Below are 26,746 nucleotides of genomic sequence, written 5' to 3' on the forward strand. Positions count from 1 at the left end.
GGGCATAGGACATTTTGTGCAAACTAGGCCAAGAGAGGTCCTCTGTGAAGCAAAGCGTGTGCTCTGCTGAGCTGGCATTCTAGCCCGAAGGAAGGGGGGCAAAAAAAAAAAGGGGGGTCCAACTGGGTTGTCCATGGCTCTGTCTCCCCCTCCTTGGTGAAACCGAAAAGCTGTGCTTACTAGTTAGCCCAAGAGGAGACCCACAAATATAGAAACACGCACATTGGTTTGGCTTTTATTGGAATGCCTAGATGCAATCTATAGTCATCAAGTTATGGAAAATTCAGGTCACATAGAAAGTTAAGAAGGCAAATGAAAAGAACAATACAAATCAGACAAAATTTACATCTCAAAATATCATGAAAGCATTTTGACTGGCTTTGCCTAAAATACTTTGAATATCAATTTTTTTCTTCTTTGTAAGCTAATTCTCTTCATTCTACAGTTGCCCTCCCCCCTCCCCATCCCCAACTCTTAGAAAAAGGTCTTGTTGACACGTTCCCCACGGCCTCTATTTCTTGTAAAAGCATGTCCGGATCATGAGTCTTTTTTTGTTTTTGTTTTTCTGTTTTTTTAGAAATAGGCGCATTAGACCTACTAACAAGACACTAATTGGATTGATTTGACTTCATTTAAAAGCAGCACCAAGAGAGACTCCAAATCTGTTATTTATCGGTGCTAGTGAAAAGGCTCAGTCCAGGCAGAGATGAGGGTCAGCTCGATGATTTTGCTCCCATCCTGGGGTACCAGCGTTTCATGGCCAAGGACATCAGAAACATTTCTGAGCATTGAAACTCAGAGCCTATTTCAACCAAAAAAGTACTTACAGCATGCTAAATACAGCCCCGCAGAAATTCCACCCCACAGGACCCAAAAACACCTAAGTTAACAGTTTAAAAAAAAAAAAAAAGAAAATATGAAAAAACAGCCACGTGTGGCCATGTGGTTGGAAATGGCATCGTTTTCTAAATTTGGGCTTTGTTAATATTTCGCCAGAGGATAGTTTTCTCCCTCCAGGATAAAAAATATTAATGCTAATCTGTGCTTTCATTCTAATAAAATATCAGCATTCATTAGAAGAGTAATAATGACTTCAGTAAGTTCTACCAAATACACAAAGACAGTCATAGCACTGACGTGGGTAAATTCAGTAGCTATTTCGAAACTTTCCCAGCCAACCTGTTTCATAAACACGCCTACTGTGCAATTTTGGGAGTATGTGTTACATACAAAGCAGTTAGAAAAAAGTCGTTTCGATACAGCACTGGAACCTTTTATATCGACACGGTCACCGCGATATCGGATCACCATTATACAGTGAGGACAACAGTACTAGAGGCTCAATGGACGGAGACATCTTGGCTACAAAGAATCTTTGCGGCTGAATGAAGTGCTCACGGAAAGAGATTGGTGAGAGCAGCCTGAGTGTTTGCAGAGGGCACACAGCAAGCTGCACGCTGGCCCTGTGCCCAGTACATGTGGCTGGCATGGTCGCCCCTGGCCCTGTCTGTCAAACCTGGACACGAGCAGAGGTTGCCATGCAAAGCACCTCCCCAGATCGGTTAGGTCGAGTGGATTTATAGGAGCTTTTTGTCTCCACCTTCCTCCCCCATCCCTTTTTTAAAATTTAATTTATTTTTGGTCCTTCTCCCAAGAAAGCGAAAGGCCACCTGCTCTTAAATTCCATGTCCTCGCTCCTCACTGCTGTTTTGTCGGTCTTGACTTACTAAGACCTGGACTACATCCCAGATGCTTTCCGAGCCTCTGATGTCACCTGGACCATACATAACTCCAGGGAGCAGAACAGAGAGAAAACCCTGCAGTTAGGGGTATCCAGTCTCCCTGATTCCCATGGGTTTTCGGGGTATAGAGCAGGGGACAGGTGAGCAGAGCTTTGCTGCAGCTCCTCCCCACCTCCTTTACATTCCATCAGCCTTGGTTTCCTTCTGGGCCTCTTAGGAGAGAAAAGGCAGGCCACTTGATGAAAAAAAGTTAGAGGAAGGAGCAAGTTGTAGGATTCACCATCCATTGAGGATTACAAGGGTCCTATTCATCTTGTGATAGAAAGTTGCACATTATTGTATTTTATTTTTTTCAACCTAATACAAAAATATTAACACTTCTGGACATTATAGGCATAAGTCGTTATATCTCTACAATATAATAATTTATACTGTACAGCTATAACAGATAACAAAAGGTGCAATCCTTTCTTTTTTTGTCTTTTTTTTTCTAAAAAAGCACACGGTTTCACAGGTTTTTTATCATTTTATTTTTTTCAGTATAAACTTTTTAAACACTTTACATAAATTAACTCCTCTGAGACTAATATTTGATGTACAGTAAATTGTAATTCATATAAAAATCCATAAACAACTTGTCTCACATAATTTACAAAAAAATCAGGGTCTCCTTTGCTTATCAGTGACAAGGATTTTATTCGCCAGTTTTATTGATTTATTTTGTTTGTTGTGTTTCCGTTGTGTGTGTGTGTGTGTGTGTATGTTTTCCGTTTTGTCTCCCCCAAGGCAAACCATGTTTTGTTTTGAGTAAGGTTTAAAATCCGGTACGAAAACCCCACGCAGGAGCGAAGTCCTTTGAGGAAGCAGCAGGAGATACACGGTGGGGTTGTCTAGGAACTGCAAACGTGACCCCACATTGCCGAATCCAGAACTCTGGATTTCATCCAGGGGGGGTGGGATCGGCGCCTAGACTCCTACCTGAAAGCCGAGGTCTTGGCCTCCGGTTCAACTTAACTGTTCACATCAGAACCTTAGATACAAACGCCTGGAAGGAGCCAATTGGGCCTAAGCACAAAACATAAAATTAAAATAAAATAAAAAAAAGTCGAGGCCCTGTTTTTTTTCTTCCTTCCTTTTTTTTGTTTTGTTTTGTTTTGTTTTGTTTTTTTTTTTTAATTGATTTCAGTCCAACTGGGTGCACCGATATGCATATGTAAACAAATTCTTTAAAGCCATCACCTTTAAGGTCACTCAGAAAAGAGTTTATTATTATTGTTAGCATCATCAGCATCAGCATCAGCATCAGCAATTGTGTGTTTTGACTGGTTCGAAGAGCAGTTCTCATTCTCCTGGCAGGTTTGTAAGGGGAATGGTGGGGATGTGGGGCGCACGGGGGTGGGCTCGGCGAGTCCGATCTGGAGTTGATTGTGCGGCAGGAGATCAACCTGCAGATCATCTGCAGAGGTGCAAGGTGGAGGGGATACAGGAGCAGGTGTGTGACCCCCTCCTAGACTCCCATCTCAGCTGGGGGGTGTGCCCCAGTGGGGTTACCTCTTGCCAATCTCGCTCTGGCGCAGGAACTGGATATTGTTGGCACTGTCGGCCAGCTCAGGGTACTGCTCCACCGACAGTACGTAGTACCCGTCGTAGCCCTGCACCTTGCCAGCGCTCAGCAGCTGCCGCTTCTCGCCCTCCGTCCAGAGGCGCGCGCCCTCCTCGCCATCTCGGACCCGCTGCTGCTCGCGTGCCCAGGCCCGGGCCAGGGCGCGCTGGCGGGCCTGCTCCAGGATGCGCGCCTTCTCCTCGTCCAGGGTCATGCCATAGCGCACGTGCAGTGCCAGGGCCCCGAACTGCATCTCCACGTCGGCGAACCTGCGAGTCCTGCCGTTGACCACCGTGGTGGACTGCGACACGGTCACGTTGATGCCGTTCTCCAGGGCCTTGCGGCCACTCGTCAGGCGCAGCGTGCCCAGGTCGATCTCGGGCGTGGTGGTCTTGATGAAGTAGTGCGTGTCCTTGCCCTCCACGGTGAAGTGCAGGTTCTCCAGGTAGAAGGCGTTGTTGAGCACGGCCGCCACTTTGATGCAGTCCTCGTTGGCGATGTTGAGGACGTTGGTCTGCACGCGGCCCTGGCTCACGGCCAGCATCACGCCTTTGCCGATCAGAGACTTGACGGTGGCGAACCACAGCCAGGAGGGTGCGCCGCTGCCCTTGCGACGGCTCACCTGCACCTCGGCCATCTTCCCCAGGGACAGGAAGGCCGTGGCTTGCCGGGCCACCTGTTGCTGGACGCCGAAGATGGGCTGGAAACACCAAATAGGCACAAGGGGTTGGTTAGAGAACAAAACCTGGGCTGGGCCTGACACTTCCCCACCTTCATCCCCTTGGACATTGATGGAGAGCTAGCTCTGAGGCTTTTATTTATTTGTTTGCTTGTTTATGTATTTTTGATTTTTGGGCCACACTCAGTGGCACTCAGGAATTACTCCTGGCTCTGCACTCAGGAATCACTCCTGGCAGGCTCGGGGACTATATGGAATGCCGGGGATCGAACCTGCATGCAAAGCAAACTCCCTATCTACGTGTGCTGTATTGGTCCAGCTGCTGAGGCTTTTATTTAAAACCTCATGTTGTTGGTTTGACTTGGAGGCTATACCTGATGGTGTTCTGGGATCCCTCCTGGCTAAGGGATCACGCCATGTTCCAGCCATGGGATGCTGGGGATTGAACCCAGGTCAGCCACATTTAAGGTAAGTCTTTCCTGCTGTACCATCTCTCTGTCCCATCTCCCCCCACTACCCGCCCTAGATCTTTAAAGGGAGGAAAGGCTTTCAAAAGCCCTGGGTAGTTAGTGCCACACACATCAGAGCTTTTTAAGCAGAGCCAAATGTGTTTGAAATGGGAGGAAGTGAGCAATAAGAATTCTTATCAGAGGCTGGAGCAATAGCACAGCGTTTGCCTTTCACACGGCCCACTGGACACACCAGGGTTCGATCCCTGGCATCCCATATGGTCTCTGAGCCTGCCAGGAACTCTCTCTGAGTGCAGAGCCAGGAGTAACCCTTGAATGGTGCTCGGTGTGGCCCAATCCCCTTCAAAAAGAATCCTTATCAAGTTTTAGCAGAAGGAAGCCCTCCCCCAAATATTCTGCTGGCTGTACAATAGACTTTATTCTCTTTCTGTGTCTAATGATCAGTTCCCCATGTCCATCCTATTCTGGGACAGTAGTAGATTAAGGGGCTCCACCCAGGGGAGTCCTGGGGAGTTCAAAGGCCAATTGGGGGTGCACACAGCAAAACCCATTTAGTGCTTTGGGGTAGATTTCCCTTTGGGTTGCAGTGAACTGGGCATTTACGACTTCTGACAAATCTTTCTTTTTCGGGCCCTCTATATAGGCATGTTTAAGACGGGTTAGGGGGGTGGGGGCGTGTCTTAATGCATCCCATTTCTTTGGCTGCCAGATGTAGGTCTGGCCAGTGTCTCCAGAACGGAAACATCTGTTTCTTTTGCCGCAGTGAAAGAAACATTTGTTTTTCTGCACTCTGGGGCCGCCTTCACTGTCTTGGCCTGCGGACCCCCTAAGCATTCCTTCTGGCGCACAGCCCTCCGCAGAGAATCAGAACCAGATTTAAAAGGCTGCCTCGGAAAAGAAAAAAAAAAAAAAAAAAAGGCAGGGAGAGTTGGCCAGGCCATCTGTAGAGGGAGATTTAAGTGTTTTTTCAGAAACGTCACTCACAGAGGTGCATTAGGAAACATTCAGCATCTGGTTTATCTGGAGATTGTTGCAATTAGAGCTGTGAGAAAGAAAAAAAAGGCTCCCCACAAAAAGAAAACCCTGAAAACCCTAACCTAAGGGGACCAGCTTTTCTCAAGCAAACTTGTTAATCGACAAGAAGGGTGGTTTGTTCATGAAATAGACTGGAAGGTACTGGAGCAGGAGGAACTTCTGGGTGCCATGAAGTGGTAGGAAGTTGCCTAAGGGGCAGATGAGTCTCTCTCAGGGATGCCTCACTCTCTTCTTTTTTTTTTTTTTTTTTTTTGGTTTTTGGGTCACACCTGGCAGTGCTCAGGGGTTATTCCTGGCTCCAGGCTCAGAAATTGCTCCTGGCAGGCACAGGGGACCATATGGGGCGCCGGGATTCGAACCGATGACCTCCTGCATGAAAGGCAAACGCCTTACCTCCATGCTATCTCTCCGGCCCCAACCTCACTCTCTTCTTAGCATGAGGGGGTGACCCAGTTTCCTGATCTGTAATTATTCTGGCTCAAAGCCAGACACTCTGGCATTCTGAGCTCACCCGGGCTCCCATCTCAGGATGATGGCACTGGAAAGTGCTTTTACTGAAGGCAGCTTTGGCTGGGTCAGTGCCGGTATTTATTTTAGTTTTTACTTTTCATGTGTTAGAGGAATGTCAGGTCTCTCTACATGGTGATTTATTTCTTCATTTCCTCACCCCCCCCCCCCCCGCCTCAATCTCATTGCATTGATACCTTGCTGGTGGAGTCTGACTGGGAAGAAGTTCCTTATTTTTTGCTTTTGAGCCACACCCAACAGCACTCAGGGTTTTACTCCTGGCTTTGCACTCAGGAATGAGTCCTGCCAGTTTTTTTTTTTTTTTTTTTTTTTTTGGCAGGGGGAGTGGGACTAGAGAGATGCTGAGAATTAAACCCAGGTGGGCTGCGTGCAAGGTTAACACTCTGCTGCACTGTCATTCCTGCCCCAAATATCAGGCATTTCCTCTTTAATCATAAGATTTTGAACCTTGAGGCATATTGTGGGCTGCTAATTTATATCCGGAATCCCTTGTTCACCTGTTTATGGTATCATTGACTTCTGGTCTCACAGAACCAGAGACATTAAATACAATGGATAAAGTTTGATCTCTAGCATGACATGTGGTCCCTGACACAGCTAGGGATGCTCCCTCAAATACCCCAACAATTCTCTTATGGAGGGAAGATGGTGGTCTTTGTAGAAACCCTATACTTGCAGAAACTTCTATTTTTAAATTTTTTTATTTAATTTTGGTTTGGGGTTACATACAGCAGCGCTCAGGTGTTAATCTTGGCTCTGCACTCAGAAATGACTCGAGGGACCCTATGGGATGTCAGGGATGGAGCCCGGATCTGCCATGTGTAAGGCCAATGCCCTCCCCCACTGTGCTATGGCTTTGGCCCTTGTGCTGTGAATCTTACCGGCACGTCGTCCCACTGCTGCGTCTTCACCAGCTCGTAGGAAGGCTCCGTTAAGTCAAATTTAGGTACCGGGAATCCAGGAATAGCATTGTGCAGATGGAAGCCAAACGTCACCAGCCAGCTGTTCACATCTAGGGGAAAGAGGACCAAAGAAATAGGCTGGGATTGACTCGTGTTTTCATGGTTCAAATCTTTTCCTTCATGAACCTACTCACCTGTCCCCCCCCCCCCATTTCCCCTTACTCCACTGTCCAAGAACTGACTGGGGGGGAAGAGCACCCTATTTTTCTTCATCCATTCCTTGAAAACCCTTTATTTTGATAAGTGGAAACAGTTGCCTCAATAGCAGAGCTGTGGGCAAGGGGAGAGAAAAATCAGGAGGAAGGGAATCCTTGGGGAGGGTTAAGTCCGAGGGCCGAGAATAAGGATTGAAGAACAAACAGCAACAAAACAGCAGCTATCAGGCACAGCTGCAACATGGAGCTATGGTGGGAGAGAACACGCTTCTGCTGTCTCCCCAGAAAGGCTGTTCTGAAGCCCAAGTATGTTATTAGCTTGTAGAAGTGATCGCCTGAGGCCAAGAGGATTCCACAACCTATTTTCTATTAATAGCCCCCTCTCCAATCTGGGTGTCGGATTCAAATCAACTAACAGCTGATGATTAATTAGTCAAAGTAGAATCCCAGAGCTGGAAAACCTGGCCCAGGGAAATGGAGTTCCTGCTAGCCTGACTTTTTTTTTTTTTTTTTTTTTTTTTTTTTTTCCGTACTTGATGGTGTTCAGGTGTTACTCCTGGCTCTATGCTCAGGAATTACTCCTGACAGGCTCGGGGGACCCTATGGGTGGATGCAGAATCGGGTCTGCTGGTGTGCGAGGCAAACGCCCTACACACTGTGCTATCACTCCAGCACTTCATCTGTCCAGGTTGCCCTTCCAAGGTAGGAGTCCCTCTGTACACAGGTGAAGGACAATTTCAGGAGGGGTATAACCCTGACAACCTTTACAATGGTATTTTAAAATAATGTCATGTGACTCCCGAAGCCAATTCACACCGGAGTTGGGCTTTTATTCTATTCTGGAAGCTTATGATGTTACAGAACTACGCAGCTGGCTCACCGCTTTATGAAGAGGGCTGGGTGCAGATTATTTTATATATTAAGCACATTTCTGGGAACTTTGAAATTGCATTTCACCTCATATATTTTCAGCAGTTCCATCTCTCTCTCTCTCTCTCTCTCTCTCTCTCTTTCGCTCTCGCTCTCGCTCTCTCTCTTCCCTGATGTTTTTTTTTTTTCAGAAAATGTTGCTACGGCATTCTCTGCAGCCCAAGTTGCTAGGAGCAGGGACGCATGAGAGCCAGTGTTGAAACAGCCTTTTCGGGCAGCCCCTGTCAACACCTCTTCACTAAGGACCCTTGAACTGCTGGTCAGAGTGATGGAGACCTCTGGCCTCCCATTTCCTTCCCTGGGGCACAAACTCTCACCTCATCACTGGGCAGGCCCTTTTCCCCAACTTCTCTGGCTAGAAAAGTGAGGAGTTAGTTCTCATTCCCCAAAGGAAGGCTGGTGATGATGGTAAGAGAGAAAGCCTAAGTTCCTCGTTTTCTTTTGGGTGAGTATCTATAAGAGGGTCTGTTTATTTTTTGCTTTGGAGAACATGTTTTCTTTCTCCTAAATGGTAGATTTACTGGCACAAATATTCTCCAACTAGGAACATGGTTGGTACAACCGTGAAAACCAGGGGGTCTTAGGTGATGGAAAGAATTAAGTGGAGCAGGGAGGTGCAGGTGCAAATGGGGTTATCTGGAAAGGTGAGGGGGCTCTTGAAAGAGTTTCCCCAAAGCAGGAATTCTGAGCTTGTTCTTATCGGGGATAGCTAGGAAAAGCCTGTGGCGATGTGAGAAAAAGAGAGGGGGAGAGAGTATGAATGGGGTTGTTTGTGGGCGGCCATTTTAAAGCTGTGGTGGGGAGAGAGGAGGAAGGGGAAGAGAGAGAAAGAAAGAGAGGGGAGAAGATAGGAGGAGAAAAAAGGGGAGAGGAGAGAAGAGAAGAGAAAGAAGAGAGGGGAGAGAAAGAGAAGAGAGAGGAAAGAAAGAAAAAAAGGAGTAAGAGAAAGAGAGAGTGCTCCCTAAGAGCTCAAGCCAAAACCGAAGAGAAAAACCCCAAACCAAATCAAACCAAACTCCAAACAAACAAATGAGAAAAAGACTCTAGGAAGAGAACTTTTCCTCCAGGAAACTGAAACTCGGTGATGTGGGATGTGAATGCAAGGGTGGGGTGGATTCTGAATCCTTGGCTGCCAGGAAGAAGGGAAGAAGTGGGTTCAGCTCATTCCAGGGAAAGAAAGTGTTGCCCACAAGGCCAGGACTGATGTATAAGCTTGGTGGCTGCAGAATCAGGATCTGTGTATAATTCCTGCAGAGTTGTCCATGGAAGGATGCAAAAGTCTTAACACATTTCACCCAGAACAGCAGTGAAATGAGTGGTGGAAGAAGAGGGGAACCTTGAGCACTCACCCAGGCTTCAGTGGCTGGGAAGGGGGCCAGGACAGACACTCTGGCTGGCTCACATTGACAGCAAGCTTTACCATTGTAAAGCAAGCTTTACCTGTCTGATAAAGAAAAGAGACCCCCAAAATAAAATACAAGCTTAGCCTGGGACCTGGCTATACAGCTACACACAATTTGGAGGTATGTAATGATTTCCTTTGTGGCTGGGGGTCATTTCAAAAACTAGGTGCTGGAGAAAGACAAGGTTTGACTTCCCTTTGCTGTTGATCTCTGAGTCCCAGAGAAGTAAGGATTGGGGGGGGGTACTGAGGACTGGAGTGGGGGCGCTAAAAAGTATAGGAAAGACATTGGCCAGTCACACTGTGGTTTGGTTGTTGGACCATGGTTATCACATAACACGGAGTTTTGCTTACCTGTGATGTAGTCCTTGATGTCGTGGATTTTGCTGGCAGGATTATTGTTCCGAAACATGTACAGGTTAAAAGGTGCCGGGTCCTTGCCGATTCTTTTCCACATTTCGATGTCAGGTGTAGTCCATCGCCCTGCCAGGATATCATAGTCACGCTCACCGAAATGAATGAGCTTCGTAAGCGGGTCATACAGGCCGCCATGGAAGCCGATCACCAGCTGGAAGTCGATGTTGGAGTCGAAGTAGATCTCACCATAGGCTGTGTACTGGATCTGCTTCAACATGAGACCGTTGCTGCTGAAGACGGCCAATGGTGTGCCTGTGTTGTCTGAAGCGATGTAGAACTCATCCCCGCTGCTGATCTCCATGGCAAAGAGGTGGCCCTGCAGGTCGTAGTAGAGTGAGGTGATCTCAGAGCTCGAGTGGTTGTACACATGGGTGATGCGAGTTGGGTAGGTGAGGTCAGCATAGAAGAATTGCAGGTGCTGGCCCAGGCTGGTCTTGCTGGACACACGCCTCCCCAGGCCATCATAGCGGTAGACCACGGTCCAGCCACTGCCTTTGCTGTACACGCGGGTCAAGAGGCCCTTGGAGCTGTATTCAAAGATCTCAGTGCCCCGCTGTCGCAGAAAGCCATCTTCGTCCAGGCGGTACTGCACATCGCCCAGCCGAGTGATCCGGTCACGCAGGTCATAACGCAGAGGTGTGAGGCGGGCACTGCTGCTGGGGTTCAGCAGGTGCAGGTTCCCGTTGAGGTCATAGTTGTACCGCCACATGATCTTCTCATTGAGGTACACGGTCTGCAGCTGCCCGTCCACGTCATACTCGTAGGCATACTTGGTGGTGTTGGCAAAGGGCCCGATCTTGATCTCGCGCTTGGTGACACGGCCCATGTTGTCATACTGGATGGTGATCCAGTACATGAGTGAGCGGAAGATCTCATACTGGATCTCCTTGATGCGACCATGCGCATCAAAGTGCTTGGTGTAGGTCATGACAGCTGTGGAGATGATCTGATTGATATCATAGTAGATGACACCGAACTTGCCGAACTGCTCCACCTTGCCAGAGATGTCATCAAACTGGTAGAGGTCGATGGGCAGTGGTGTCTCGTTGATGACCCCCTGCATGCTGGTCACTCGGAAGCTGTTGTCATAGCTGTAGTCGAAGCGGGCATTGACCATGCCGTCCTCGCTGAAGCGGAAGATCTGGCGGTCCACCAGAGGCCCGATCTGGCGGTAGCGGATGGTGCAGATGAAGCCATCACTCTGCAGGTTGACGGTCTTGAGCACTCCTGCCGTCTCATCGTATGTGAAGCTAACCCGGGTGCTGTCGTAGAGGACCTCAGCCAGCCGTGTCTGTCGGCGGTATTTGAAAAGGACCCGGCGGCTGGTACCCAGGAAGGCCCTTTGCAGCAACAACCCCTCCTCGCTGTAGTCGGTGATGACCGAGGCGTTGCTCTCAGGCGGGTTGTAGATGTTGCGGTAGTAGCCGATGGAGCGGATGGTCTGCATGGTGTGGCGGGCCACGCTGGGCATAGTGATGGCTGACAGCCGGTCCCACATGTCGTACTCAAAGATGTACTGCCGCTGGCTGTGGAGCAGCAGTACCATTGACTGCCGGGGCAAGGAGATGCAGAGAGAGGATTGGGGAGAGAGAAAATGCACTGTGAACTTAGATCTGCAAATGGGGTGGTGGCATAAATAAAAGCATCCATCTTCCAACTACTCATCTGCAAAAAGGAGATATGAGAGAATGCACTTTTCTTTCTTTTTTTGTTTTTGTTTTTGTTTTTGGGCCACACCCGGCGGTGCTCAGGGGTTACTCCTGGCTGTCTGCTCAGAAATAGCTCCTGGCAGGCACGGGGGACCATATGGGACACCAGGATTTGAACCAACCACCTTTGGTCCTGGATCGGCTGCTTGCAAGGCAAACGCCGCTGTGCTATCTCTCCGGGCCCAGAAGGCACTTTTCATTTTAATCATGTCCTTCCTTCCTTCCTTCCTTCCTTCCTTCCTTCCTTCCTTCCTTCCTTCCTTCCTTCCTTCCTTCCTTCCTTCCTTCCTTCCTTCCTTCCTTCCTTCCTTCCTTCCTTCCTTCCTCCCTCCCTCCCTCCCTCCTTCCTCCCTCCCTCCCTCCCCCTTCCTTCCTCCCTCTCTTCCTTCCTCCCTCTCTTCCTTCCTCCCTCCGTCCCTCCCACCCTCCCTCCCTCCCTTTCTATTTTCTTTTCTTTTTATTGAATTTTGGGTCACACCTGGCTGCACTCAGGAGTTACCCCTGACTCTGTGCTCAGAAGTAGGTCCTGGTAGGCTCAGGGGGCTGAGATTAGAACTGGGGTTCGTCCTGTGTTGGTCACGTGCAAGGCAAATGCCTTACCAATGTGCTATCGCTCCAACCCTCGTGTCCATTTTTTTTCTTTTTGAAGGGCACATCTAATGGTGCTCAAGAGGTTCCTCCTGGCTCCGTACTCATATATTATTTCTGGGGGCTGGAGAGATAGCACAGCAGTAAGGCGTTTGCCTTAGATGCAAAAGGACGGTGGTTCAAATCCCAGCATCCCATGTGGTCCCCCGAGACTGTCAGGAGCAATTTCTGAGCATGGAGCCAGGAGTGACCCCTGAGCGCTGTCAAGTGTGACCCAAAAACCAAAAAAAAAAAAAATTATTTCTGGCCTGCTCAGAGGACCCTAAGGGATGTTGGGGATAGAACCTGGATGCAAGGTAAATAACCTCCTTACTTTGCTATTGACCCTGTCATGTCCTTTTATTTTTTTTTGAGGGGTGTATATTGCTTTTGGGGGGAGTCACACCTGGTATGGCTTGGGATGCCGTATGGGTGCTGCAGATCAAACCTAGGTCTGCTGCCTGCCTGCAAGGTGAATGCTTTCCCTGTTGCACCATGCACACATTCATATTCTCTCTCTCTCTCTCTCTCTCTCTCTCTCTCTCTCTCTCTCTCTCTCTCTCTCTCACTCTCCCTCCCTTTCTCTCTCTCTCTCTCTCTCTCTCTCTCTCTCTCTCTCTCTCTCTCTCTCTCTCTCAATTGGGGACTCCCTGCCCATCTGCCTGGATGTTTAGAGGGTAGACATCGCAGGCACACATGCCGTGCAGTAGACTGGGGTGGGGGGGGTGGGATTGGCCAAACTCAGCCCCAAGCAAAACTGCTTTAAAGACAAGATTTCCAGCACTCGGAAACGCAACCCCAGCCAGAATTATTGATTATTTAGTTGAGGTGACTGCTCATCTCTTTCCTCCTCCACCTCCTCCTCCTTCTCATTTGATAACAAGAACTGCACTCATCTGGTTGGGATTTCTAGAAGACAGCAGGGGAAGCTCAGGAGTCAGCATTTCATCAAGGGGGGGGCATAGGAAGTGGCGATGCCAGCATGGACCATGTAGGCATTGAGTCTGCATCAACTGGAGTGAGCCTGGTGAGTGTTGCAAAAACTAGGTCTGGGGCGGGAATTTTTTTTTTTTTTATATTTGGTTTGGTTGCAAATTTCTTCTTGAAAGTTTCATCTGTAATGACAAACCTACTTAAAAAAATATTTCCTTTGGTGAGTAGCGACTTTCAGTTGTGCATCAGGAGCTCTTATAATAATTTCAAGGCTACCTCCCAAGAAAATAAAAACAAGCCCTGCATGGGGCTAGAGCAATAGCACAGCTGGGAAGGCTGGGGAGGTCTTGCATGAGGCCAATTCAGGCTCTATCCCTGGCATCCCATAGGATCCCCCAAGCCTGCCAGGAATAACCCCTGAACTCCTCCAGGTACAACCCCCAAACCTTAATAAAACAAACAAACAAACAAAACAAGCCCCTCTTTCAAGAAACTGCAGAATGGAATGTGGAGGAACATTCAGCAACTAGCTCAATCCCCATAAATATTAGCCTGGCAGCAGGAGGAACAAAGCTTCCTAGGAATTCAGAGTTCAGGCCCAGTGGAACAGGGTGTCTCCCGAGCCCCTGGAGGCTGTTAGGTTGGCAGAACATCCTGAGATGTTCTCTCTGCTTTTGACAAGGAAACACATAAACCTCTTCCTGAGACCTGTCCTCTTCTTTGTCCAAGTTCAGAAGCAGTTTGCCGTTCACCCTAGTCCCAATGGTTTTTTTTTTTTCAAGAGGGGCATAGGCACAGGTTATGTCCTTAGTGTCTTTCCAAAGAAGGCCAGAGGCCACAGATAAGGCCTGGACACACAATACTTGGCTTGCTCTGAAGTTCTAGATGTACTGAGTGAACTGCGTTGGTATGGGTTGGGTTTGGATTTTTTTTTCTGGAAGTTTGTTTCAGGGCTCCCCCTTGCTGTAGGGGGATCATCACTCTGTGGTGTTCTCAGGGGACCATGTGACCATAACTGAGCCTGGGTTCCAGCCCCCGAGCCAGCACCAAGACTCAGAATTTGAGGACTTGAGGGAGATTCTGAGAGAGGCAGAGCTGGCAATGAGGAGTGTGACTCCTCCAGCTCTCTTTGTGCTGAACAGTTTTTGTTGGGGTGTTTTGGGGGTTTCAATTGGGGACTCTTGGCCAACTGGGAATATGGCTTAATGCCAGGGCCTGAGGATGGGATGTTCAGACCGTGAGGTGCTGGGGAACTCCCAGTCTGCACTTTGTGATGTTTGTGGGACCATGTGGTACCAGGAAAGGAATCTGGTTTTATCACTTGTCCTTGTGCAGATATGTCAGGCCTGAGGCTGAGAAAAAAGTGGGTGCCTCCTTAGCAGGTGGAGAAAAGGAGAGAAGGAAGCCACAAGTGGCAGGCAGTGAGGCTTTCGAGAATATCACCTTTAGTTCAGTCACATACAACTGCCATTTTTTTGGGCCACATTATTTTGGGTTCAGATGATCCCCAAGGGCCCTCCACCAAGCCCAGGCTTGGCTCTTAAGCTAGCCCAGAGATTCCTTATAGAAGACTTATGTATTAGGTGGATCAACTGGGTAGGGAAGGGGACCCAATCACTGCCTGTTTGTTCACAGCATCGGTCACACCCGGGGGTTGGGGGCAGGGCTCAGCGGGGAGAAATTGTGCTAAGGAACAACTCACCTTTTCGGAGTTAATTAGCACAAGTCCCCTTAATTACGACCCTCAGGTGCTTTATGCTAAACTCTGGTTAACAAATGTGGCAGGAAAAGGAGTGGAAAAACAAAGCATGGCTGGCTCAGTAAGATCCTAAGAAGCTGCTTGACAACCCCTGGCCAGAATGCACCCTTTTCCCCAGACTGTCTGGTTTCTTGTGCGAAACTGCAAGCTGGGACCCCACAGAACTATCCCCACAGTACCCGCTTCTCCTCCTTGCTCTGCGGTTGTGGTTGAAAACTCTGGATCATGGCTGAAAATGTCATACAAGCCAGAGAGAAATCAGAGTATGCTTCCCCTGTGTGCATGCATGTGTGTGCAGTTTTTGGTGGGTGGAGAGGAGGTCACGCTTAACCAGTGCTCAAGGATTACTGGGGGTGGCTTCCAGCCCTGCTCAGGGGACCACAGTTGGCACCAAGTATCGAACCAGGTTTGGCAATGTGCAAGGTCAGCACCTTCCCACATGCCCACTCTGCAGCCTAATCTCCCTCACTCTAATTTGAGCTAGCAGGCCTCACCTTCTCCAGGTAGGTGTAGCTCCATGTCTTGCCATCAGCGAAGACCCGAGACACGATCCTGCCCTGCCCGTCGTAGTCTACCTTCTCGCTGGTGGTGCCACGCTGGACGCTGGCGATTTGGCCCGTGGAGGAGTAGGTGACATTCACAGCCATCAGCTTGCTGCTGGGCAGCCAGAGTGTGGGGTGTCCCGACGTGTCATAGGCGATTCTCAGGAGAAACTTCCGGTGGTCATCGTAAATCTTTTCCGTCTTGGTGGTGCGGTCAAAATCGACTGAAAGGAGGTTGCGGCCATTCACCTGTTAGGGAGAATGAGAGAGAAGAGAGTGAGAGAGTGAGAGAGAGAAGAGAAAAGAAAGCGAGCTATAAGGCCCTGGTACCCCATCCCAGCACCCCTCATGCTCAACTCCCCAGAGCCCTCCCTCTTGTCTTAGCACCACTTACAATGATGGATTCTCCTCGTCAGCAAATTAATTTCGCAACTTCTTGGGTACCAGCGCAAGGCAGTAGAGCAATTGCACTTCTCAGATGTTTCATTAAGTAATAAGACCCTGCTGGCGCAGGTTCAAAAACTTTGCAATTAAATTTTGGAAACCAAAGCTACAGATCGGGGTGGGGTGAGGGTGAACAACCAGAAACTAAATAGAATTCCAAAAGAGATTTAGCAAAGTGTTCCATGTCCCTCCCCTCATCAGACTTTGAAGAAGACCCACTCTGGGAAGGACAGTTAGGGGGACCATGCATTCTCATGAGTTTTTCGTGAGCGCTAAAAAGAAGCCACTTTCCAGACTCTACGAAACAAGACCAGGCTCTGCAGCTTAAATCTATGGACAAATAAATGTGTTAAGTATCTGAACTGCTCAACTGGGGTGCTCAGAAATCCCTACTGGTGATTTTTGGCCTAGCTGAGCTGTTGGCTCCACACAAGGGTCTGGGTACTGGGGAGGAACACCCAGGCAACCACACCTGGTGGGCCAAATTTGGGGGATCAGTTAGTGAGTCGATTCTCAGAAGAGCATCCCCTACTCTTCTCTTGCTCAGTCGCAGCAGGCATGGGGGAAACAACCCATTATATCCATAAAAAGTGGTTTGTGTAGTTTTGAGCAGTGTATGGTCATGCATGTATGTGTGATTATGTATGGCGTGGCTGAGCATTTTGTATGTGTGTGTCTGAATGTATCTGCGTATAAGTGTATGAATGTGCGTATGTGTCTCTCTGTGTTAGCATATGTGTTCTATATGTATATATGAATGTTTGTATATCTGAGTACGTGTGTGATGTGTGTATGTTATGTGTCTGTGTTTGTGTATGTGTGAATGTGTGTGTGTGTGTGTGTGTGTGTGTGTGTGTGTGTGTGAGTCCTGCCCCTGACTGTTTCTGTTTGCCCTGCACTTTCTGGTCGATAAGACGCCAAGGTGGGAGGCAACTGCCCATGTCTATGCAGCTTGTGTCCATCTAATCATGATCCATCTACTCTCTTCCCTCTGTCCTAACTCCACCTCACCACCCCACCTTCTCTCTTTGCTCTGTTCCCTCTGGGGAGAGCAGAAGTCTGGACTCCAGGAAACTTAACTGTTTGGCAAGTGAAGAGTAGGTGCAGAAAGGCAGGTCAGGAACCCTCCTTTTCAGTGTCTGCACCCCCTCCCTAGACCCCTGAGGGTATCTACAGGACCAGGTGACAGCCACCTGGTGTCGTTCCTGCTGTGTAAGCACTATAGAACCTGGGCACCATATGGAAACTTCTGGAAGGGGGTGGGGCAAAACATCTGGCCCACAGTGCTGAAGTTCCTTTTTCTCCCAGACAGCTGCCGACAAAGCCTTTCCTGTAGCCTTGAATCCAGCAATGTGGGAAGGAATCAGGGTGTGACCTGTCTACATTCTCCTCCTCAGTCAAGGTTCAAACTGCTCCTTCCTCCCTTTTCCAAACCCAGCACCATGGCATGGTGCATACATCTCCCAAAGACACCAAGAGCACTTCCATCTTTCTTCTTTCTCGAGAGGGGCCTTGCAATTTTGTCAACAGAGTACAACAATTGGGGCCACTTCCTTCCCCCAGGACACAGTCCTCCCTCTTGGTGCTGAGAGATCACTGCCAGAGGTGCTGGGGACCTGTGAGTTGCTGGGACTAGAATTCACAGAATGAACAAACTCTGACTCCTCACTTAATTTTTTTTTTATGTGCAACAGAGAGTACACCATCGTTCTACAGCCAGCTGCTCTTTAGATAAATATTATTAGAATAAAGAAAATGCTAGAGCAGGGCCAGAAAACACACAAGGGGCTGGAGCTTGATCCCTGGCAGTGTGCAGTCCTGATTACTGTCAGGAGTGAGCCCCAAGCACTGAAGCCTCTGTGCTCCTGCCAGATGTGGCCCAAAAGAAACCACCATCAAAAAGAACTAAAAAACAAAAAGACAACAAAACAAAACAAAAAAAACCATAAAAAACTGCAAACAAACCAAAATCCACCAATGAATGTGAAGGCTGTGTCCAATGAACATGAAGGCTCTGGGTCAGAGGTAAGTGCTTTGGGGTAAGTGCCAGAGCAATAGCACAGTGAATAAGGAGTTTGCGTTGCACAGAGCTGACCTGTGACTGACCCAAGTTTGATCCCTGGCATCCTACATGGATGCCAAGCCTGCCAGGCCAGGAACGATTTATTAGCACAGAACTAGGAATAATCCCCGAGCATAGTCAGGTGTGGCCCCAAAACATAACAAAACAAAAAGAGATCAGCGCTTTGGTGGTGTCTTAGCCCTGCCCCGAAATGAACACAGAAGCCCCAATGTTTAGAGATAGTGTCCGACATGATTGCAAAGAACCAGGTACTGTAACATCAGGAGTGGCTCGCTATCACTCGGGTCTGGAGTGCTCAAGAAAGCAGAAATAGACATATCAAAGGGTGACTCTGTGGTTCTAAGTATAATGGAATGGTCTTTGCTCCAAGCGAGCCCAGCTGGCTGCATCCTCAGGATGCTTAAGGACAAACAACACAACAACTCCACTCGGTCTTGTATCCTGCCAGGGCTTACTGCACAGAACCAGCCCACTTGCCATCTCTGATGGCAGTGAGAAGCAGCCCCATTGCCACTGTAGTCATATTTGGAAAGATGCGATCATGTCTTAATGGAGGTCTTTTCAACTCCTTTGCCTATCAAAAATTTGAGAATTTCTTTGGGAAATGGCTAAATTTTCCTTTAAGCATCTGGATAAACTCAGCTCAGAATTATTTTATTTATATTTTTTGGGGGGGGCTATACCAAGTAATACTCTGGGGTTACTCTGGGCTCTGTGCTAAGGGGACTATGTGGGATGCCAGAGATTGAATCTGGGTCAGCTGCATGCAAAGCAAACACCCTAACCTCTGTGCTATTGCTCCAGCCCCTCAACTGAGGAATTTTATTATTAGAGTGTTATCCTCCCCCCCTTTTTTTCTCTTCTTATCAATAAAAAGCTGGTTCTAAAGTTCAGTACTGATTAAAAATGAGGAATTCTGAACCAGATACCCAAATGAGCAAAGACAAAATGATGCTTGTATCTTTTTGTTTGTTTGTTTTTGGGTCACACTTGGCAGCGCTCAGGGGTTACTCCTGGCTCTATGCTCAGAAATTGCCCCTGGCAGGCACAGGGACCATATTGGATGACAGGATTCGAACCACCGTCCTTCTGCATGAAAGGCAAACGCCTTACCTCCATGCTATCTCTCTGGCCCAGTATCTTTTTTTTTTTTTTTTAATTTTACAACAAATAAGTTAGCTATGCAACTGTCTTTCTTGGGCTGTGCTTTCTAGGAAGATTTGTGTTGCTAATTATTTCCTTATGCATCACCCTTTAATGCACTACTTCCCAGGAAAGACTTTCCCTGTTACCAGATTCATCTATAATTCTCCATATTCTAATCCTTCCATATATGAGTTGTTCAACCAGATACAAAAATGAACTCCAAACAGATGATGATCTAAACACAAGATCTAAGCTGTGAAACTGATAGAAGAAAATGTAGATGGTAAACTACTTAATTTTCAGCTTGGTGATATAGCTGTGTAGGTTTTTGTTTTTAACAACCAAAACAAAATTAGAGGGATTAGTATCAAAGCCCAAAGCTACAAACAGCCAAAGAAACAGTGAAAAGGAAATCTGTTCACGAGGATGTAACACTGTTACATGCTTCTGATAAGGGATTACTACTCAACATATACAAAGAATCCACAAGATTCAACGGCAAAAATCCCAAACGATTAAATTAAAAAAACAACAGCCCACAGGAACATGAAAATGATGCCCAACATCACTACAATGTCAGGGACTTGCACATCAAAAACTATCTGATAGGGGCCAGAGTGATAGCACAGCGGTAGGGCATTTGCCTTGCATGCAGCCGACCTGGGACAGACCCAGGTTCAATCCCTAGCATCCCATATGGTTTCCCTGAGCCTGCCAGGAGTGATTTCTGAGCACAGTGCCAGGAGTAGCCCCCGAGCGCCATTGGGTGTGGCACCAAAAAAAAAAAACCCAATAAAAAAAAAACAAAAACAAAAACAAAAATCATCTGATTTAACATTTCTTCTTGGTATTAAAAAACTCACAAGTGGGGCCCGGAGAGATAGCACAGCGGCGTTTGCCTTGCAAGCAGCCGATCCAGGACCAAAGGCGGTTGGTTCGAATCCTGGAGTTGGTTCGAATGCTCAGGAATAACCCCTGAGCACCGCCGGGTGTGGCCCAAAAACCAAAAAAAAAAAAAAAAAAAAAAAAAAAAAAAAAAATCAAAAGGAATAGTTGCCAGGGAGGGTGTGAAAAAAAGCATGCTCTTGTATATTACAGGTGGGAATGGAAGCAGGTTTACCATTGCAAAAGACAAGATAGATATTCTTCAAAGAATTTAAAATGACAAGTTTAGCCTCATCTAGCACCTAGATTTCTCACTTTATTTTTGTTTTTAACAGATTTTCATTAAATAACAATATCGCAAAATTTCAGGGTGGGAGCTCTGTTGGAAAAATTCTGATTCCTTGGCCCTGAATGAGTAGCACAAAGGTAGGCAGTAATTCTGTGTCTTTTTTCTGAGAGAATCTTGTGCCAGAAAAGTTATGATTGTGTGCATGCAACAATACATATATGTATAACATCTCTGGGACAGAGTAAGTAAGGCTCCATGGGAAACCAGCGCCAGGGAGAAGTTCCTTATTTAGGAAAAATGTGGCAGTGAAGGTGGAAGTCAGGTGGCTGCTAAATCTCTGATCAGACCCTTCACCTGACAAAGCTACTCCGAGTCTATTTTTGCCCCGACCTTGACTTTTCAGCCGAATCTTCTTCCTTTTTGTGTCTGGGGGTTATTCTCCCTTTCCCTGTGCTCCCCACTCTGCCCACACCTCCCTGCCCAAGCTCATGACCAGGCTGCAAAGATAGGGTGTGTTCAGATGACCAGAAGTAATTTCTTGGCCAATCTGACTATGGTTCAGCATGATTTGATGTGTTATTTGGAGCCTGCAACGGTGGGATGATTTCTTGGTAGTGCAAGTGCGTGCAACTGAACTGGGGGTTGGCGTAGGCAAGACAATATCCTACTTCTTTGTTATTTCCTGTCTAGCTTCTGGAAAAAACAGAGCAACCATCTGTTACAATGCAAGGTCATCAAGGTACGTATGAGGGCCTGTTTGAATAATCGGAGATGGACTATTTGGGGGTATGGAGGGTCAGAAGTACAGAGAAAGGATGAAATGGATGGTTACATTTTTGGTTCTCTAGTCTTGAAGCCAAAAAAATTCTTTGCATGGTAAGGGAAGTCAAGTGAATAATGCTTATGTTTCTCTGAGAAACTAAAGTCCATTAACTAAAGAATGAATACAAAGGTTCAGTTGGCAGTGGTCTGAAGTGGATTTGTGAGACCTGTGCTTTAGTGTTTGATCTAAGTTGTCTAAACCAAAGAGCTTGTATTGTAGGTATGGGAAGTGCGTATGGAGGAGAATTGCAGAAATGCAGAAGTGCGTGTGTGCATGTGCGCACAGACTTATTTGTGTGGTTTTTCATCTAAGGCACAGAGACAAACGTTCGAATTTGAAAGGGGTACTTGTCCTTCCGTGTACCCAGAAAAATTACTTGGCAAAGATGGAGTCAGAGATGGTCAAGACATGGCCAAACCACCTCTCTCCATGTATGTTTGTAAGTCTCAGAAACCTTTCCAGACTTAAGGCGGTTCCTACTTCCTCCCACTCACAGAACGTATTGATCATAAACCAGGGTGGAGAGAAAGGGAAAGGTTAGCATGATAATAAAGCAAGAATCCACAGACACATAAAGGGCTTAGGGATCTGCAGCATGTTATTTTCCAGGAAAGGATTCTTCTTTTATTCTTTTTTTGGTTTTTGGTCCACACTCAGCGATGCTCATGGCTTTCTCCTGGCTCTGCACTAAGGAATCACTCCTGGCAGTGTTCAGGAGACCATAAGGGATGGAGAGGACTGAACCTGGGTTGACTGAGTGCAAGGCAATTGCCTTACCTGCTGTGCTATTGCTCAGCTATGGAAAGATTATTCTTAATCCAAGAAACTCTGAGATGCAAGAGAGAATGGATCATTGTCCCAACTTGACATTTTTTGGCCACACTCAGCAGTATTTTTGGGTTATATTTGTGTCAGGGTTAGGAATTGCTTCTGGTGGGTTTGGGACCATATGGGATGCTGGGGATTGAACCTGGATCAGCTGTGCCATCACTGACTTTCTTAAAGCTTATCCTGATGGTTGGATGGTTAGTGACTCATATGCAGTGGTGTGGGACTCCCCAAAGAAGCTCTTCACAAATCCAAACTTACCCTGAGCTTGCGCCCAAAGACATTGACCTTGCCTTGGGCCTGCTCTTTCCGGAACCTCCACTCCACCAAGTTCTGACCGTTCTCCCCAGGAAGAGTCATATTCCGCTTGGCCACTGTGGGGTTGGCAGTGCCGGCCAGAACATGGGGCTCGGTTTGGTAGTGCGAGTCCAGCCCACTGGCGTAAATGATTCTCAGGGAGCCGTCGTAGCCGATCTGGTAGCTGTTCCTCAACTGATCTGGAAAATGATGCAGAAGGCATGAGCAACAGATGCAAAATGAACCCTGAGGATGGTCATCACAAGGGGTGAGGGTTCTAGGGTATGCGGCAGAGGATTTTGGTGGTGGGCTTGGCATGTAGTTCTATGTCCCAAAATCAAAATTTATAGTATTGGAAATACTGGCTCCCACCATACAAGAAAAGTCAACAATATACTCTGAATTCCACTCTGCAGTTTGGGTCCATCCTCTCTTCCTTTTTTCCTCCCTCCCTCCCTCCTCCCTCCCTCCCTCCTTCCTCCTTTCTTCCTTCCTCTCTTCTTCCCTACCCTTCTCTCCTTCCTCTTCATCCTTTCTCCCCTTTTCTTCCCTCTCTTCCTTCCTCCTCTTCCTCTTTCTTTCTTCCTTCCTTCTTTCCTCCTCTTCCCCTCCCTTCCCTCCCTCTTTCCTCTTCTTCCTCTTCCTCTTTCCTTCTCTTCCTTTTTTTTCTCCCTTCCCCCCTTCTCCCTCTACCTTGCACCATGGTGTAGAAGGAGTCGATGGAGGACAGGTTGGACGTGATGCTGACATCCTCTTCTCGGCTGGATGACTCGAGGTCCACCGTGATTGCCTTATCCATGTCCCCGTGGAGATTAGTGACAACTCCAGTTGGAAAGGTAACGTTTGTGAGGCGCCCTTCACTGTCGTAGCTGGGGTGGGGGGAGAGAGTGAGAGGCATCAAAGTGGGTCATATGGCCAATGGGATTCTCATATTACCTTGAGGGACAATAGAGGCCATAGGGGAAGGGATTTTTGTCTATGTTGATGAACTGGAGTTAGGAAGGCCTCAACCTAAGAGTCAGGACTGACAGTCCTCTTGGTACTGGGGCTCCAAGGTGGGGACACCAAGAGCTGGCTAGTTCTTTTCAAGAGAAAGAACTGCTTCTGACACTGAGGCCCTTTGGGCCCACCACATCTTTACAGAGTCAGTTTCATTCACAGTTATACTGGCTTTCCTACAGTAGTACCATTTGAAAAAAATACATGAAAAGTCCATTTTGTTTTGCTTAAACAGCATCTGTGCCTGCATGGATAGACCTGCATTCAGAATACATTCTTTTTAGCACCCTGAGCTAATCAAAGTCACGCTAAAGATATTCTCATTTTTAGAAACTGAAATACTTTTTCATGCCATACCAGTGGTGCTCAGAGATCACTCCTGGCAGGGCTGGGGTGGGTGGGAGGGACCATCTAGGATGCCAGGGATTGAGCTCAAATTCCAAGATTTATAGTAGGTCACCGGACCTGTTATTCTTTCTCTCTGTTCCCTGAAATACTTTTTTCTTTCTGTTTTGGACCACTCCTAGAGGTGCTCAGGGCTTGCTCAGGGCTTACTCTTTTTTTTTTTTTTTTTTGGTTTTTGGGCCACACCCGGCGATGCTCAGGGGTTACTCCTGGCTGTCTGCTCAGAAATAGTTCCTGGCAGGCACGGGGACCATATGGAACACCGGGATTCGAACCAACCACCTTTGGTCCTGGATCTGCTGCTTGCAAGGCAAACACCGCTGTGCTATCTCTCCGGGCCCTCAGGGCTTACTCTTGGCTCTATACTCAGAATTATTCTTAGTGATTTCGTGGAGCCTATGTAATGCCAGGGACCGAACCTGAGTCAGCTGTGTCCAAGGTAAGTCCTTTCCTTTCTGTATTACGACTTTGGTCCTGAAGTATTTTCTGAAGGGAACTGGGGGCCCTGATGGAAGGGGGGCAGATGTCTGTTTGGCTACACAGACATCCTCAGAGAGATGCGTCCTGGATGGTGGTTGATGGTGGAGGATGGTGCAGGAAATGAGATGCTCTATTTCCCGGACCTAATAACTGTGCTTCCTGGTGACTCATTTCCTCTTCACCAGTTTACAAATATCAGAGGAACTTAGACCTGAACCCCACCAGCTCTGTTGGAAGCTTCCATTTTTGTATCACATAATGTCACAAAAGAATTGATCATCTGGGGGGGAGGGGCTTTTTCTTTGCAGCAGAGAAAATTAAAAAAATATGACAGTGTGGTTGGAAGAAAGAAGAAGAATAAAAAGCAAGTTCTAGATAAAAAAAATAACAAGGGTTTCCTCAGGGACAGAAATGTACTTCAGTTTAGGTTTCAGGCTGATACTAAGGAGTCCTCATTAGTCTAGGCTGAAGAAAGAATTAAATGTTGTCCTACTTAAAATCAGAAACAGATAAAGGCTGGACAGCAAAAAAAACGTTGCTGTAGAAAGCCAATGTGCACCTGGAAAGGTATGGGTGTGTGTGGGAAAGGGACAAGATTAGGATTAAAGATGTGAACAGGAGGATCCTAGGCACCTGGGGGCATGGGGACCAGGAGTTAAAAAGGGACTGGGATCAAACCAGAGGCTTTTAGCCAAGGGAATTTCATCTTGATGGGCTGGAGCCACAGTCAACAGGATACTTGCCTTGCTCAAGGCCCACCCAGATTCAATCCCAGGCACCCTATAGGGTCCCTAAGCACCACCAGGTATAATTCCTGACCACAGAACCTGCCCCAAAACAATGCCAAAAAAAGAAAAGGAAAAAAAAAGTTCATCTTGAGGGCCAGAGAGATGGTTCAATGGGCTGGAACACATGTTTTGCTTTGTGTGCAGGAGGCCTGGGGCTCAGCCCCAGCACCACATGACTCCCCTGAGAATGGCCAGAAGTAGCCCCAGGGCATGGTCCCCAAACAAACCAATGAAAAATCCCTTTGAGTATATGTGCCATGAAGTCCATCTGTCTGGAAAGTAAAGTCACATGTGAGAGTCAGCTATGCCTTGAGTGTCTGTGACAGATGCAGCTGAGCTGGTATGACCAGGGAGATGGCTGAAGATCCCTCACAAAGGGTGGCAGGGGAACCAGGGGATACCGCAGACAGGAATGGGGGTCCTGGGAATAAGGAAAAGCACAGTGGCTGGTGTTTGCATTTGGGCATTCTAGAGGGATCGCCAGACTTGGCAGGAAGAGGACTTTAGAAGAATGTGCCCCGCACCATGGTCAATCATGGGTGCTGCGATTATAAGCAAAATCAAAAAATGCCTTTTTTTCACGGGTTGTGAATGTGCCAATTCTGCCTGTTCTCAAATATTCACCAAGGAAGTATTTGATTATCACTGGCTAAGGAAAATGGCTAGCAAATATACAAAGGCATTCTCTCTCTCTCTCTCTCTCTCTCTCTCTCTCTCTCTCTCTCTCTCACACACACACACACACACACACACACACACACCAGCTGATGTAGACAGCTACAGCATTAAAGAGGGAGTTCCACACCTTGGAAAGTGCATTTTCTCACTCTTGAACTCTTAGGGACTACTTAAGCACTTCTAGAACATTCTCCTACTTAAACAAAGCACACCAGAAAGAGTTCACACAACTTTGCAGAGAGCATACAGAGCAAGGGAGCAGCTGATAACTGAAAAATCTAACTATATGATATTTTTCTCTCCCACCCTGGGATTTCCTCCTTTCCTCTTGTCTGAAGGATTTATAATCTGCCACATCCCTTTCACTTGGAAACCTGGACACAACCAATTATTTCCTCAAACTTAATAGGGGTTGGAGAGAGAGCCCAAAGGCTTTGCATGCAGTATCCCTGGGTTTGGGAGTGGTCCCCAAGCGCCTCTAGATGTGCTCCCTGCACCCATAAATGAGACAGAGAATCAGATTAAACTGAGTATTGCTTAAGTAGGGTTGGGTTAAAGCTCACAGCACAAACCAGCCATTTCATTCAAATGCCTCAATTTGTCCTTTTTTTTTTTTTTTAAACTGATATCCCTGGGACTACACATGCTGGTTAAAAATTTAAAGCAAAATTATTAAACTATTAAACAACATAACAAAAATGGAAACCAACCACAGCACCTCCCTGTGCTTTTTAAATGACTGGCTGGTGAAACTCTCTAAAAACCATTCTTGGCTGGGGCATAGCTGAGCAGGAAAGCACTTGCCCTGATGGGTGAGGCTCTGGGTTGGATCCCTGGAGCCACAAAAAAACAAACAAAAACTCCCCAAATCATTCTTTTTGTTTGTTTTTGGGTCACTCCTGACTATATTCAGGGGTTACTCTTGGCTCTGTGCTCAGAAATAATTCCTTGCAGGCTCAGGGGACTCTATAGGATGCTGAGAATCGAACTTAATTGACTGTGTGCAAGGCAAATGCCCTACCTGCAGTACTATTGCTCCGACCCCAACCCCAAATCATCCTTAAGCTCCTCTATGCTTAAGAAGGAGGGGCCTGAGTGGTGGCTCGGA

General features: G+C 47.4%; 1 protein-coding gene across 1 annotated transcript in view; it reads right to left on the reverse strand.

Moving 5' to 3' along the window:
- Window positions 1-222: 222 nt before the first annotated feature.
- Window positions 223-26,746, reverse strand: part of TENM3 (teneurin transmembrane protein 3) — a 745,099-nt gene continuing 718,575 nt past the window's right edge. Inside the window, 6 exon segments of the mRNA XM_049771415.1 lie at window positions 223-4,045; window positions 6,939-7,069; window positions 9,861-11,472; window positions 15,446-15,742; window positions 22,253-22,488; window positions 22,982-23,157. Coding sequence (XP_049627372.1) covers window positions 3,290-4,045; window positions 6,939-7,069; window positions 9,861-11,472; window positions 15,446-15,742; window positions 22,253-22,488; window positions 22,982-23,157 — 3,208 coding nt within the window. The 3' untranslated portion in view covers window positions 223-3,289.

This window comes from Suncus etruscus, chromosome 4, assembly GCF_024139225.1.
Source record: "Suncus etruscus isolate mSunEtr1 chromosome 4, mSunEtr1.pri.cur, whole genome shotgun sequence".
In the NCBI taxonomy this organism is placed as follows: Eukaryota; Metazoa; Chordata; class Mammalia; order Eulipotyphla; family Soricidae; genus Suncus; species Suncus etruscus.